This window comes from Aphis gossypii, chromosome 2, assembly GCF_020184175.1.
Source record: "Aphis gossypii isolate Hap1 chromosome 2, ASM2018417v2, whole genome shotgun sequence".
Classification (NCBI taxonomy): domain Eukaryota; kingdom Metazoa; phylum Arthropoda; class Insecta; order Hemiptera; family Aphididae; genus Aphis; species Aphis gossypii.
Genome location: NC_065531.1, coordinates 69,487,695 through 69,505,765, shown reverse-complemented (window position 1 = coordinate 69,505,765; position 18,071 = coordinate 69,487,695). Strand labels below are relative to the sequence as shown.

The 18,071-nt window shown below is 25.0% G+C and overlaps 2 protein-coding genes across 5 annotated transcripts in view; both read left to right on the top strand.

Moving 5' to 3' along the window:
- LOC114124462 (basement membrane-specific heparan sulfate proteoglycan core protein) overlaps positions 1-15,218 on the top strand; it is a 132,875-nt gene extending 117,657 nt beyond the window's left edge. For 3 of the 4 annotated variants that reach the window (XM_050199438.1, XM_050199439.1, XM_050199440.1), the window contains 2 exons: positions 10,511-10,647; positions 14,506-15,218. In XM_050199438.1, coding sequence (XP_050055395.1) covers positions 10,511-10,647; positions 14,506-14,612 — 244 coding nt within the window. In that variant the 3' untranslated portion in view covers positions 14,613-15,218. The remainder of the gene's footprint in view (positions 1-10,510; positions 10,648-14,505) is intronic. The other variant, XM_050199437.1, reaches the window with a different exon arrangement.
- LOC114124466 (DNA primase large subunit-like) overlaps positions 1-18,071 on the top strand; it is a 238,416-nt gene that overhangs the window by 177,592 nt on the left and 42,753 nt on the right. The window lies entirely within an intron of this gene.

The window sequence follows — 18,071 nt, the reverse complement described above, 5'->3', positions numbered from 1 at the left end:
AAAACTCAGTAGAATCAATATATTATTGTATAACTATACAATACTTTTAATTATCAATTACAGTTTTTATGAAAATTGGTGAAGGAAGTTATATGAATGATAAATTCAAGTCAACGATTTCCATAAAGTCATCATCAGTTTGGAGAACTGAGCAACATAAGTTGATTTTATTTAATTTTTAATCGGGTGTTTTAACTTCATTGAATTAGCTGGATACGTCACGAGAGATCTTTTTTCTAATCGGTGACGGTACAACACACCAGTCATTGATTGAATTCGTTTTCGCTATCAGTAAAAACTGTGACATAATTCTCCATGACTTGGTCACGACTTAGTATGGTGATAAGAGAGACCAGCTTGTAAATAGGAACAGATAACGATGTTGGCGGCGATGCGTTCGTCAGCGTTATCTTAGCTTTCGTATTCAATGTTTTCATGGTTAATTAAAATACTTAAGAAACCTCACTTATACTCCTAAGGATCGAATGGATTTTTGTATGCAAGTGTAATACTTATAATCTAAAAAATCACTTTTCGAATGAAAAGTGAATAAAAATCATAAAATTGAATGATATTAGCTTAGTAACTAAAATAAATCGTATTAAGAGCCACACGAACATGTACAGTGTGCAGTGTGCACGCTGTAGTTACTCCGTCGGAATTGAAGTACAAACATTAGAAGTTATATGAATAGGTACATTTGTTTTGTCAAAAATATATTTATTTATAAAAACAATAGAAATGGAAATAATACCTAGATAGGGTTGTTACCTATATAATACAGAGAATTATTTAAAATTTATGACACATAAATGTTAATTTATATGTAGGTATCTTTAGAATCTATAAACGGAACGGTTTCAATGAAAGAAAACCACAAACTCTCGAAATATTATATATATATTTTAATTCATTGTTGTCTATTCGTGGAAATGAATTTTTTTTTTCATCTACTTAAATAATTTGGGTATGGGTTCTTGTGACAACCATTTGCAGAAAATACTAATTCATACACAATTAAACTTGGTTAATTCGACGTAAAAAAAAAAAACCAATAAATTTTTTAACTCTCAAAAAAAAAACATATTATTTTTTAAAATTAAAATGTTGATTTAAAGTAAAATATATTTATGTACTATACTTATTAACTATTCAATAATTACTGATTAATTAAATAATTTAAAATATAACATATCTTATCGTACAGACGTTATCATGCTATAACACTAACCTAATCTATGAAAAATTAGAAATCAATATTTTAGTCGATTAAAAACAATAAGCCAAATTCAAATATTTTAAATATCAATTTTGTTTGTTTAGAAATATTTTTAATATTTTTTATTCAATTATTAACATATAAGTATAATTACTTATATATTGTTTTGGAAATATGTTTCGTACAATACTTAATCACAACATGGAATTCTACGTGATGTGTAACTTTTTGCTGATTGCTCGCATCCAATCAGTATTGGTGGCTTCAACATATTGTTATTACTTCAATGGTTCTAATAATCAAAACAACCGAAAATCATTTTTTTTTTTTTCAAAATATCGAAATTAACCCAAAAATTATGAAGATGATTTAGTTCAAAATTTACGACCATTCCAATATTGTTTATACATTTTTTCAAATGTGTCTTAAAACTTGTCGAAAAATCAAAAAAATAAAAAGTATTCTATCAACTGTGTTCAAAATCCGATGGATTGACAAAACTATGTAAAACTTTCGGAGAACTTTTACCAGTTGAAAAAGTGTGTTGCTAAAAACAATATGTAAAAATAGATTATGGTAGAACCAAAAAAAAAAAAAAATAAATAAATAAACTTGAATACAATGTAAATCATAAAATGTGTACGGCCCAATATAACAACATTTTTCTATTGATGTTTGCTACAACAGTGAATATGAATTTTTTTCTCAAGATAGCATGATGATACCACTATAGAGTTTATTTATTTTTTATTCGATTCTTTTCTTGAGAATTGCTTGAGCTTTCTTAAAGGCATTGTAAGAAAAACTGCATCGTTTTAATAGTATTTTTGTTATTGTTTGGTACACACACAAGAGGTTCGATCTTATTTTTATAACCATCAAACAGTCTTTATTCCACGTAATGGAAACGATTCTAACGCTTTTGTGAAACCCACAGAAATAATAATGCTCGTAAAAGTTTTGACGTACAAATTACTCTCAATAAGTTAAACTTTTACTACATACATAACAATTTTCGGTTACGATGTAACTCCGACGTGTCTTAATGGTATCAATTAACACGTCATACTTTACCGGTTACAAAGTTTATTTTTCAATATTACTTACTTTCTAGTAGGTACGATTAATATTGACCTAGCATAATTTTGCTCGTTATATAATAAATATGTAAATATTTTTTTTTAAATGTAATTAAGTATTTTATACTAAATGTATAGCTGGAATATTATACATGGATAATTATTTACCAATATGTTAATATTTTAAAATATTTTTCAAAAAAAAAAAAAAAATGTCTTTTTAAAACTATTATATTATCTATCTATTTATTTTTTTTTTTTTTAAGAATTTACAGTCTTCAACAGCGCTAAGGTCATTAGCCAACATTATTACAAATATTAAACATGATAAATTATTAATATATACAAAGTGTGCTTGGCTATTGTTTAGAACATGAAAGTTGTTTAGCAAATTACATTTAGAAACAATAGTGATGATTTTTGTGGTTTCGTCTTCAACAAAGACTTCTTTGATATTATTGCATGGCAGACTAAGAAATGAACATATAGATTCACATTTTGCAAGATGCATCAAAGATTCATTTAATCATGGTGCGTGTTAACATGTGATGCACATTAATGGAGGATATTTTTTAATTAGAAAAGAATGAGTAATGAAAATGTTTTCCCAGTAATGGCGATGTCTTGACTTCGGTTGAAGTCCGAAGGTACATAACGTTTTTTGACTGAACCTTTAATAGGTTTAAGTTAGTTCGTTAGTGAGATGGAATCCCAGTTATATAGCCACAATGAGTACAATGAGAACATTTTATTATAAACATATTTAAATGAAAATATATCATTGGTGGATGTGTTTTCAATAGTGTAATTATGAATTAGATGTATTTTTGTTTGCTAAATTAGCTGTTTTGTTGCCCATTTCATTTTCTTTTATACTAATATGTTTTCCAATTAGTCCATCTTAAGTTTTTTTGTATTACAATATTATTACTTTAATATATAGAAAACTTTAGAACAACTATCGTTAAATGACTTCGTGATTTTTTTTTTTTTTTTTTATTAAAGAGTAAGACTTTTGAGAGTTTATATACGTATAAACTCATACTATATACCTATGATATATTAACATAATGGTTAATATATCAAAAACTTGTCGACGAACATTTTTATAATCATAATTTCTTTTCTGCACGATAAGGTATTTTTATAAGAATGATCAAGATTTTTCATTTTATTTTGGTTAAAATATCTTTCAGAGGTCAAAGTTATAAGATTTGTCAAAATTAAATTTTTCAAGAAAAACTTACTAAGGAATATTATAATTTAAACAATTTGATTAAAACAACATATTATACGTTATGTGTACATTTATTATAATTGTATTGTTATTATTGTAGGTTATAAAACGTGTATATCATACATGCAAAAAAAATAAATACTTATTAATAACGATTAACAAAAAAAAAAAAAACAAAATTAATTTACAATCAATATAGTTAGGTAGCACCTAAATATACTTTCGAGATAATTTTCTTATTACATATTATGCTGATCAAAGCTTAAATATTTTTATTTCACTTATTATTTTAGAAACAAATGAATACAGACCAATAAAATACTCACAGTGAATAATGCAAATCATTTTATTAAACAAATGTGTTTATGTTTGAAGAGTTATTAACTTACAGTCAATCTTTAACGCTTAAAAAACCATTGTAACAACCATACCCTGTGCAATAAAATTTAAAGGTATTTACAAAAAAAAAAATATATATAAGTCATCAATAAACAATGAAGTATTTTATAAAAAGTTAATTCGTATAGAATATTTACAAAACATACATATACCTGCCAGGAATAGATACAAGACGCTACATTGTTGACATTTTACAAAATAAACCTTAAAACAATTTTCGACAAACATTCTTTACGTAGTAAATAAATATTGATAAAAAAATAATTTATAAAATACGTGCAATTTATATTTTTTATTATAAGCTATTATAGATTGATAAATATTTTAGTGAGTTCAATTATTATTTTCTATTTATTTCAAAATAACAGTAAATCTCAAAGACTGTACGTATTTCTATTTATTTATTTTTTTTTTTTTTTTTTTTTATAAATTCAAATTCACTTCATTTAGTACGATGTTATCATTTAAATGAAAATTCTCTCGTTAGGTTAAATTTAAATTAAATATAAAATTAAAAAAAAACTCTTTAATACTTTCATACACACGCGTTTTAATCAGTTGTAATAAAATATTAGATAGGTACCTACACGGGAAATTATAAAAATCTAGTATTATAATACGTTGGGATATCTCAATGAAATTTATTGTTTGAAATACTAGGTAATATTTTTATAAATTAAAAATGTGTATCCTTTAATTGTTAATTTTTGAATAAGCTATTGGTATAAATGATGTGGTCTGTGAGTATAACAACAACATCAGCAATAATAAACATTTACTATAATTGTTATAAATAGTTAAATAGAATGAACTTTTTGCGAGTCGTTTTGTAAAATAAAAAAATGTTATCTTTACAACTCCTGTACGATGTAGATGATCATAACATGTAATAGTTATATTTTTTTTTATATAAAAAATGATGATTAAATTTTATTTAGGACCCAATTGAATACAGGATTGAGAATAGTTTATAAAATATATTTTGACTGCGATAGATGTTAAATCTGTGGGACATAATGGCGTGTTCATAACCTAATGTACCTACATGCACGTTCAAAATAGCGTTAGAGACATTAATCAGTTTCAGAAACCGTCTACTAGTATTCTGCCATTGTGATATGGGGAACTGAATGGTTGAACGACGAGCTTTATGGTTTTATATTTTTATTTTTTAGAGCTCCCTCAATCTACCACTTTACCTTGAACATGCGACCCCCCCCTCCCATTTGCCATTTGTATTCCATTTTAAACGACAAAAACATAATGGGTTAAATTTATAAGGGTTTAGTAAAAAAATCAACAAAGGAAAATATTATATAATACGTTGAAGTTACAAAAACTTATTTATTTAATTCCAGACGTTTTAAATCCTATACATAGGGGGTTGCTTACATTACCTTCTTCCTTTTTACTCTGATATACATTTAAGTGTGTTTATCCATATTTGTGATAAGTACAATACAACTAACATAGGATTATTACGGTTCGTTTATAATGGTGTAAAGAATATTCGCCTACGATTTTATACACAAATATGTATTTATTTATTTATTTTTAATTTTATAAGCTAAAGGTTTACTAAATAAATAAGTAAGGTATTCTATAAATATAACAATCAAACACATCGATTAATACAACAATACTATCATCGCTGAGTACCTACTTTTCTTTTTCTAAAACATTGTGTACATCGTATGATTAAGTTGAACAAAGTTCATACGCTTTGCTTCTTACAATGTTTTATAAAAACATTCTATACATGTTATTGTAATCGTATATCATTATAAAAATTGGAAATATTTATTATACCAGTTATGATTAAATTGAAGTAATCCACCAAATTATATTTATACTGAAATACAAAACAAATTTAATCGATGAGTATATGCATTCCAGAGCTCAAAGAAATAAAAGAGTTCCATTTTGAATATATGTGAATATAAAGTCTAATATTAAATTGATTCGTGGTAATATGTTAAAAATAATTTTGCATATTTGTATATTTATTTTCATTACACTTGTATTGAATTCTGAGTGTAGATATAAATAGTGTATGTTGTAACCGAAAAGTTAATAATTTTAGTTAAAATTGCAAAAATGTTATCAGAAGATTCAATTAAATTGAATTATTAAAGCAATAATCCAAAAATTAAAGTTACTAGATATGATAAGAATATTCAGGATTACTGAACATAAGCTTCCGGACTGACGTAATGCTGGAATATCAAAACCCTGCTATGTATATAACAGTATTAACAGTACGAAGTATCCGCGTTTTTTATTTTGAATAATGTACCGTACAAAGTGACCATTTACCGATAACATAAAAAAAGTAATTGATTAAAGTCAAAACAATGGTTCTTAGTTACACATAATTTAATTTATTGAAAGAAATTCAAACCGACGCCTACCAATAAGAATTATTTTCAAATGTCTCAAATTTCCTAGTATCGATCAAATGGAAAAATGTTTTACATACAGTACAGTCCTACATCACACTCTATGCATACATATTTTATAGCAAACAACAAACAGTTTATATAATTATGTAAATTCTGTAGAATATCTATTTCGACAAAACGTTTTGAATGATTTTTGAGAGTCTGAAAAAACTATAGATAAAATAAAAAAAGGGTTTAAAAATATGTTATATACATTGGATATATTACAATAATATTAAATATTATAATTATTGGTATTAATCAGAAATTTGACGTTATTTTTAAGAGGAAATATTCTCGATCCTTAAATGCATAGTTTATAAGTGCTATTTTGATTATAGTATATAATATAGCGCAAAATAGGGTTTTGTTGGGAAACTATAGTATTTTCTATACAACTGCACCCCGATGGTAAATTATAATATTAAATTATATACACGTCTAATTATTTATAATACATCATAATATGGTTATTGTTGGTAAGTTTCTACTCCACTTATATGTTTAAGAACACGAGTGAAAGTTTGAAGACATCGTTGTGGTTAAGTGATTTAAGTTAGTATTGTGCTTATGATGAAAGTGTCGGTTGTCAGAGATTGCTAATTCATTTACTACACCAGCATTTAGTTTGTGAGATAAAATAAAACAACGATAGAAAATGTTAGAAAAGAACATTTTGGAGTGAGACTTATCATAAATCCTGCACAGCGGTCTGGACATGAAAAGTATTCGACTAGGTATTTAATCTCACGTACGAGTATGCTTGTCAGGCAGGACTTATTGGAGATTTATATGGTTTAAATTCCAAGAGTGGCATTATTACTTAGGATAAAAATATCAATAGTTAACATCCTTATGTATAGAATTAATAGTAATTAATACTTGGATTTAAAGTTAAAATTCTTACACACTCAAGATGTTAAATCAAAATGACGAATAGTCTATAACAAATCAATGCTCAACACAAACTCGTTTCATTCTCAACTTTATCACAGTTGTAAATCGTCATTTCATTTAAAGTGTGATTTGTATTTCCAATATATACTAAAATCTTTAACATTTCACAAATATAACAATATATTATATAAAAAAAAAAAATCAATTTAAATGCAATTTGATTCGCAAAAATATCGAAAAAATCAATTAATTTTTTTCATAGACCTCTTTATTTCTACAGAAAAAAATATATAACCATTAAAAAATTCACACAAAAGTAATAAATATCAGCTAATTCAAAATAAATTGAATATCATAAAATATATTATTTTTATATATCATATGTCTAATCCTAATTAATTCTAATTTACAATATAAAAAAAAATAATATGAATAGTACTAGTTTAACTTTATTCAAATTAAATAACAAATAAAAAACACACAACCATTATTTATACCTAAAAAAGATTTAACGTGAAAATAAGAAGTCTAATTACTACACAATTATTTACTGAAACCATACTTCATTGCGATTAATTTTAATTTTTTTTTGTGTATCAATATTGTAATCCTTAAAAAAATCAGGATATAATCATTAATTTTAAAATTTAAATCATTTATAATTTCAATATGCTAAAACGTTCGAGTAAATTTCAAATAAATATTATAAAATCGGCTACAATGATAAATTTTCTAAATAATGTTATTTCATATTTAACTTACAATAAAGAAACAAAAAATTACTTTCTAAATCACAAATATGAGCTCAAAAATCGAAATCATAACGAAGATTGAAATGCATAAATTTCACAAAGTATGACAAATTTATGTACTTTCAATACATTTTATAAAATGTATATGTTACGGTTACCTATAATAAAACTTGACGATGCGCCAAGATGAATATTATTAGTTATTACTTATATTCTCACAATATAATATGTGTACAAAAATTGACATTCAGCATTTTTTTTTTTTTTTATGAACACTTATTTTATACAAACGATAAGAATATTAATCGCCATATTATTTACAAAATATGAAATGCCATACTAAAATTTATTCATAGTCGTACTCTAGAATGTAATATTTCAGTAAAAACATTTCTGTTCGTTCTACGTGAGACGTCTATACTTATACGACCTATATATTATAGGTATATTAAATATACGAATACTGACTTACTGTACATCATAAAGTATAATTATTCAAAAATAATTTCCTAAATAAATCAATATTTTTTTTTAAATATATAGCAGTATATTGAATATTGTATATATTAATAATAGTTATTAACCATCACTTTCTTTTAAATCTTTTATTAACACCCATATTTATTTAAGCGATTGAAATGAGACATACCGTATAAATTAAACTAAAATTTAATTTAGAAATAAAAAATATTCTGCTATGTTCTACATGCACGGAGTCACATAATATAAAATCATTAAAATAATTATTATTTAATGTTTTCACTGTATATAGGTACATGAAATTTCATTGTAAAATCATTGAATATAAAATGAGCGTAACGTTATTACAGAAACTCCGTTTTAATCATTTTCCAAACAATTTACGAGTTCGTGATAATTACGAATACTTCTTCCGTGATTTTGTATAATATATCTTACAATAATTGTTAATATAGAAAATTACACTTGAAAATTAATTTCCAATATAACCTATTTAATAGAGCACTTGCTCAATTACCAAGTAGTATCATTTTTTTTTTTTTTTTTTTTTAATACATCTACATGCAAGGCTAATTTTATATAACTAATATACTAAATTTTCCTCTCAGACGGTGTGTTTTTCACTGCGGTAAGTCGCCTCCATTAATATTCTATTTGTGGCACGTTATAATTACCATATTTTGTTCAGTATGTGGTTCCACCTTCTCTCAATTTAACTTAGTGGACAAAAAATTAGCTTCATTATATTAAAAAAAAAAATATTTTTGACTACATATAATTATTTTGAACGTTAAGTATAAATAGTATATTAAAATTTCTATGGGTGATACAAAAACATATAATTAGGAATCGAGGAATAATTGTTTGCATACATTTTTGAATTTCAAACAATTTCTCAACAGCATTTAAAATTTAAATAAAATTAAAATAATAGGCAAATTTTGTACGAAATCGTAATGATTTGATTTATACCTATTGCCTATACTAAAATACTACACTTATAGCTAGCTAAATAAAATTTAGATAATTTTATAATTCTATACAGCCCACGCACACAATATTCTTAATTCAATCTAAATTATTAAATATGCATGAATGTTATGAATATATGATATCATGTAAAGACCTAAACTTCTGATGATAACATGTCTTATCTAGATTTAAAATCTTCAAATTATAATTTTTGTGAGACACGAGCCATTGCAATTTTTCAACGTTTAGTTATGAGCCTTTACCGAATTAGACATTATGCAACGAAATTCCTTGGCCAAGAAGAGATAAGAAAATCATTAGGGGGTATTTTTTCAGTTATTCCAGATACGGAGCTTCTGGATCTGATTGTAATTTATGAGTTAGTAGTTATGTGCGAAAATAAAAATATAGGATGAGAGTTTAACTTCTAGAAGTGTAGTGGATGCAACTACTATAGTTTGCAACTTCTTAAGTGTATAAATGCAATAGAAAATGTACTAATACGATACCATTCGTCAGTAATTTGAAAGATTGCAAGAATATTCCTAGTGGTTAGTATGCAAAAGGCCTAAATAACGAGTTTTTTATACGTGCAGGTGTATACAACATATACAGTGCGTGACATATCTAATGAATGCAGACAATTAAAAGGCGGCGGAAAAAGTCAAGTCGATTAGACCGCTTTCTTATAAAAATTTAAAATTAACTCCCGTCATTTGGTGGATGAATGGTTTAGGCGGAAAACATTCAAAACCGCTTTTTAAAAAAAACTTTCGGGAAGACCGATTGAAACACGGCACCGGTCTTCATGCGCACTTTTTTAGGAACTGTTAAAATAAAAAAAAAAAACGATCAACTATTACCGGAATAACAATAATTTTTTTCGAGGAGCGGATTCGTTATATTGGAATATATATATAATGTATATTGATTATCTTAGTGATATTTTTATTCCCCAAAACTATGTTACATTAATAATGTACTCTAATGCGTTCAAATTGTTTTTTAAAATAGTTGTTTTTTCTACTTTTCAGCGTGAAAACCGATATACTGACAAATGGCGCGAAGAGCAGGCTTTTTATTGCCAACGCACAAACTTCTGACTCGGGAAAGTACACTTGTTCACTAACTGATATAGCAAGCACATCAGTTACAGTACACGTATTAAACGGTTAGTAAATATTTATATATTAAAATAGCTCAACACAAATAAAATATACTTGAACTTTATAATCACGTTTAGATTTCGTCATAAATATCAAACGCATTATTATATACATAAATTCATAAATAACCCCGTGTAACAAAAATTTTTATATTTCTGTGTCATCGAAATTTATTTTAATCCATAAATTTAATTGCACTGTCAGCACATTCCATACATATCAATTCATCACACCTTCCTCTTATTAGCGGAATTTTTTAGTATAGGAATTTTCTATAACTTATCATATAACTATGTTCAAGGAAACGACCAAATATTTTGAATTCACAGCAAAAAAATACGAAATACCTAATATAACAAAACTATTAAAATATGTACATTTAAGTTATTATGCATAATGTTATTATACGTTTTAAACATTTTTTTATAATATGTTATTATAAAAAAATTGTTCTTAACTGTGGTCTGTATGTACTATGTATGTATTATGAAAATAGAGAATCGATCTATAAACAGACAATAAAAAACATTGTAAAGATATTTCGAAACTTACAAAAATTGGTTACATTGTGTGCAATGTTTGACGAGAAACGACCCATGTGTGCATAATATGTTTAGCACTTTTTCAAACGATTTAAAAGAAAGTTAATAGATATTGAAATATTTTTCATCCTAAATAGTAAAATAAATACGAAATTGACAAAATTATTATTATTGTTATTTATTTATTTATTTTATTTTTTTTTTACGCATTTGAACATTTAAAAAAATGAATTTCTTATAGAAGAATTAATTGACTGAATTTCAGTTAGAACGGATTCTACTCTTGAAACCGAATTTTGTGAAAAATAACTTGGCTAACTGTCGAAAATACGACAGGAAGACTATCCATTAATTTGAAATTCGCCTTAACTATATTAATTGTTTTTACATCGACATATCTCTATGTAAAATTGCATTTTCAGGATTTCAAACAATATACATTATACATTGATCATATCTTTCTAGTTTCTATACAGACTTTAGAAGCAAACTTATGCATCGTTGTTTCAAATGTTACACATTGCTTTATTATAAAAAAACATACAAGTCAACTCCATTTTATAATTTATACCCTTATTTTGCTTAGTTATTTATTTATTATTTGGGCATGTTTATTTAAAGTTTAATTTTTTTTTCTAAAGCTATTCAAACCTCGTTATGTATTTGCTATTTACTTAATTTTTGTGCTGGACAATTTAGTCTGTACTTAAGTAAAAATAAAATGCCAGATTATTTTAATGACATTAATGGGATAACAAATTATACAGCAAATAACTATATGGATCAATAACAATTTTACATTAAGATTAGGGGGCACATTAAAAAAAATCGAAAGATGCATGGATATAAAGTATATCAAGAAGTGAAGAACCTGTACGTGCATAATATTCTGTAATGTGAATTATGTAAATCACACATAATATTTAAATAAAAAAAGATATCAATAGTTGAATTTTGATTTGCATTATTAAAATACATATTTAAACACTTTATCTAAGTACAAATATTTAATATTTCACACGAAGCAATTATTATTTGAAGAAATGTGATACAGAAATAATTTAATTGATATATAATATATATATTAAATATGTGCATTGTACAAACTGGATGAATGTATTGATTTTGCAACGTGAATGTTTTTTGTTCATGTATGTGTGTGTATACATAATAAGTAGTCAAAAAATAGTTTGACCTAACTCCTAACCTGAAGACGGTAGCAAATTAAATTTAGTTTGTATTAAAGAGATACTAAAATTAAAGTTTTCTACCGTAAATACAAATTAATTTTTTTTATTCCCATAGAAGTCCAAATTTTAACGACATTAGATATTCATAAACTACCAAATAACGATTATTGTATTTTGTAGTTATTCAAAAACGAACAATAGTAGATATTTGTAATTTTCACTAAATGTTTCTATTGAAATTTTATAAACATGTTATAATTTTAAAAGAATTTCAACACTTTTTGAGCTATTTAAAAACATAACTTTTATTATTTTTATTTTTAGTTATTTTTTTTCCATAAATTTAAATAAAAAAATTATTCTAGATTATTTGTTCTTTTATTTATTTAATATAATTTAAAAACATTGTTATTAAGTATTCATAATTTTTTTATTTGTATTTGAAGTTCAAATTTTTTCAAAATTTGTTAATATCACAAAAATAACAATTTACAAATAATTTATAGCAAACATTTTATAAAATCTTTAATTTTTATATCTGAAGTTTGAAAATATATAATATTTTACATAAGTTTTGATATACGAATTAAAAATCAAAACTATACAAACACAATTTTGTTTAAGCATTTAAAGAAGTTCAAATTTAAACAATGATATTCATTATTTTGTTATTAGAACTTGACTATATACTCAATAACATTTTTATTGATTTTAATATATTATCTATTTATAATACGAACCTATTACAATGACCTTACATTGAACTTATACCATTGATCTTCTCAACACGTAATATACAATAGGCGGTACCCACTAAATTACCTTTTTTAATATTTGTAACAATATATATTTGTATTTTGTATTCTGCGCTTTTCTATTTAATTGTTCTAAGAAAATAATACCTTACGGTTATTATATTTATGAGTATAATGACGTTAGCCTATGAACTTTCCACATAATTTTTAAAGTATGTGAAAAAAATACTATTACTCGGGTCTAAGTCCCTATTCATTACGACAGACGTCAAATAAAAGTAGGTTAACAAAACTAAACATTTCCAAACGCGCCCACATCAATTAAAATGAATTCGTTCCAACGACATTATGCAGGTCGGAACTTTGTACCACCTCTACTTTTTATATCATCTGACTTTTAGTCGTTCATAATTGTATACCTTGGTATTATTTAAAAATTAATTTTATTCGTTTATTGAACCGACTAAAATAAATACAAAACATATCATATATCCATTTATATTACCAGTTTTTAGCGTATACTCTAATAATATAGTATGTACGACGTACGTATACATTAATAAATCAGTTCAAATTGTACTGCATAAATAAACGTATAACAGTAATTATTATTTTAAAACAAAACAATATAATATGCAATTCTAGTATCGTTCATTGTTCCCCGTAATCATTTTGACATAGTTTTATATTTTAATATCTGACCAACTTCTAGAAATTGTATTTTATGTGCCGTTCATAATGTAAAAAGTTTGAAACGACGTGCGACGTGACGACATTCAACATACCTATATCGCATATTTCCTATAAATTATATTAATGGAATCAATTGAGTATTATTATTATTGTCAGACTTTAAACATATTTAAATTAAAAATATTTTTTTTTTAAAACTCGACATTTCCGTTAGTTGTATCTGCATCCCTCTGAGATCTAAAATAGAGTATATTTTATTCAGAGAAAAATTGTCTGTTTATTGCGAATAGATGTACTAAACTAAACTCGTGTTAAAATAACCGTAATACAGCAATGTACCAGACTTAACAAGTACCTGCCACAATGATATTATCTTCGGTAATTTGTGAACGCGAAATGAACTACGCAGTTCATATAGCATGTACTCTAATAAAAACTTTAATTTGAAAAACGTAATACAAACATTTTTTTATACGATGTATATATATATATATATATATATATAATCGGTAATCCGTATTATACATATGTGATTTTTAAAATAAAAAAAAACGATATTACACAGATTGAGGAGTACCTATGTATGTTTGAAAAAAAAATATTTTACCTAAAAATTTGATTGGGAAAATGTTTGTGTTTGGACATGTATAATTAATGTGTGTGTTTTGTTTATTTGTGTTTAGGAGAAACTCCAGCCGCAATGCAACACGGCGGTAGCAATCGGTGTGGTAGACTACATTCACTATGGGTGATCATCACATTTGCATGGATATTGTTTCAATTAAGTTGACATGATTAATACGCAAATATGCACTGTGTTCCAGACCGATATGTTACTTATTATAATTAACTATTGTTAACTTGAATCATAAAAGGAAAACCAAAATAATCCCGATAACCCGACGGACATGGATATTAAATTGATCGATTGATACCGAATGTATACATAATATTATTATTTAAGGATTGCATGTAATGTATTATAATATTATTATACTCGTATGTTGTCTTTGTTGAGTTTTTAATCACTCTGTATTTATATTTGTATTATATAAAATCTATAACTCCTATCACAGTTATTATTACTATTATTATTATTATTATTACTATGATTATTAATATTATTATACTTAATTATTTAAAAAAAAAAAAAATAAAAAAAAAAACCTATTAAATATTATACTGATAATTTTAGATGAAAATTAATAAATTACAGCTTGTATAAATTAAACGATACATACGTTACGTACTATAATTTCAGAGTTGGTGTTTTATTTTTCACCGTTTCGTCTAACATAAGGTTTGTATCACTGATTTACCCGATTATATTATACATATAGTTACCTACCTAATCGAATAATAATATATTATATTTCTGAAACGTAGACTTTATGAATAACATTGTAACCCCCAATTTACTTATTTAAAAAGTAAAATAACTATTAAACTGATAAAATAGTACTACCTTTGTATATTAAATGAAATAATAGAAGACCTTAAGAAATATATAGCATGGTAGGTTATATAGTATGGTTAAGTTCCTTATAAATTATTATCCATTCATGTTATAATACTGTTTAAAAAATAATTATTTTTTTTTTTACTTTTCGTGAATTTTAAATGATATTAAATACTACAAAATTCAAGAACAACTATAAAAAGAACAATTAAAAAAAAAAAAGTGTGCTTATAAATAATAACAAACTTTTGTATTTTCAAAAGTGAAGGCTGTTTTATTCCATTTTTAATCATTATTATTATTTAAATTAATTTAACAATCTGTATTCAATTAGTGACATTAAAGAAAAAACATAAGGTACACTATTATAAAAAAATTATCATGGTAGAGAATAATATTCTTTAATAGCATATCTCGAATATTGTTTTTTGACATTGTTAGTTTTTATTTTTGTACTGATAGTAACTAGGAAAGTTTTTTTAAGTTTCCTATTTATATTTCCAATAATTTTGTTTTGATGACACTACTAAAAAAAGTGGTTTTTATTACTGGCTTACTGTATGTGGAATCTTCTCTAATAATGAACTTGGACGAGTTTATCAACGGTTTGAATTTTAAAAACTTATGTAGTGAAGCATTTATGACATATCCCGATACTGCAGATATCAGACATGATATGAATCGAAATGTTTTAATTTATTAAAGAAAGTTGAATACTTTGGTTTTTTTTTAATTTAACTTCACATTACTATTTTGTAAACTAAACTGACTTTAAAATTGTTTTGTGTATTAATACTTATATTTTAATGTTCATTTTGGATTTTAATAATAGACATATTTCGAGTGTGTAGTCATATGATTTTATTATTTTTAATTTTGTCTTTGCTTAGTTCTCAAATCGTTTGTCAAAGATGATCACTTCTATTATCCTACATTACCTAAATAAATATTTTTTTTCAAAATTTCAACAATAAAATAATAATTGAAATTTTTAAACTTTTATATAATTAATGTTCATCAATTTGTAGAATGATAACTTTTTGGAATTTTTGAGTCATATTCGCTACCTTCAAAAATACGTATTAATAAATTAAATATTAAATTAATAATTTGCTAATAATTACTGCCAAGGATCGATAGTCCCAAGTTATGGATGGCCTTGTCTCCATTCATCTACTATTTTATATTTACGTATATTTATTAGCAACAGAGCAATGGAAATTTGTTGGTCAACTTAATATTAACATTATACCCCAACCACTATTATTTATTACCTATTTAAGTATTCAAAAATGTGCATTCTTAGACAGATAAGACTTTTTACAATATTATTTATTAGTTATATCTAAATAAATAATTTAACAGTCGAACTATATTACTAAACATAATAAAACTTTTTAAATACATGTTTAAAAAAATAAATGGTATACCTACTTATACAATATGATGTATATAGCAGTTAATATTTTATATTTTACATTATAACATATAATTTTATAAAAATACCTTACATATTAATATACAATTGTAAACCAATATCAATCAACTTATATGTTATCAGTCATATTATAATATATTATACAATATTATCAAATAAAAATAATAATGGTAACCAAGCTATAAATTATTGGATATTTTTGAGCATTATTGTTAAAATGAAATATTAATATTAAACAGTTTTATAAGTAAACAATGTAAAATCCATATTGTTTCCGTAGCGTTTATATAGCCAAATATTTTTTTTTTTTACTTTTGGACTTAGACCAATTTTGTAGTCGAATATTGTAGTTCAAAAGTTCTGGTTATTTTTTTCTGGGAAAATGAAACACAGACCGGAAACCTACCGATCGGTGTAATGCGCTACAGAACATGTTTTTTTTCCATTTCAAAGTTTCAAGTAAAGCAATAAAAAATAAATTAATTTTTTCCTAACCAAGTCTGATTAAAGTATGAGGATTTAATCTTAATAAAAATAATATTGGTGAACTATTTTCACTCGTAATTCAAAACGAATACCTGTCTCACGACGAGCGTAAAAATCGTGTACAATATAAAAAAAAAAACATGCATTCAAAAAACTATAACAACGGATTACGATCGTATTTATGCCAACTATGTGCCTATTATCATATTTTACAGCACGCCGTTGTAATGATAAAATGAAAATATCGGCTTTTGTACAGTTTCGTGCGGTAACAAGACCCGGTGGAGAAACGCCATTAGATTTTGATACAAAATAATTAGGTACGTAACAACCTTTTAAAACGTACTGGGCACCGCCACGTTAATATGTATATGCATTAATAAAAAGTAACTGAAAATTAAACAGTAAATATATTATACATATACAAATTATAGTACCACGATTCTTATTCTGGGTTAATTACTAACGAGCATAATAAATTATTTTACCTGAAACGTTTCGGATTTATTATGTTCGTTGGTCCTAATTTACATTTACCTCATCACGGATTAATATTCAAGGCGTAAAGATAAAACATCGTCGTCACATAGCTGCAGCTATTCACAATACAACACTCGGCGATACACAACTTATCAATCAAAACCCACACGTATTGGAGTATTTTTAACGAAGCGTATTGTTACCAAAAAAATATATATAAGTATATAAATATTTTTTTTTCAAACAGAATGATGCTTATTGTATGATGCCTATATATTTTATTTTTTTACTACAGATTTTCTGCTATCCGACGAATAATACACAGTGCGTAGGTACATACTACACAACTATGTACATAGATATGTATAGAGTAATTCATCAAACAT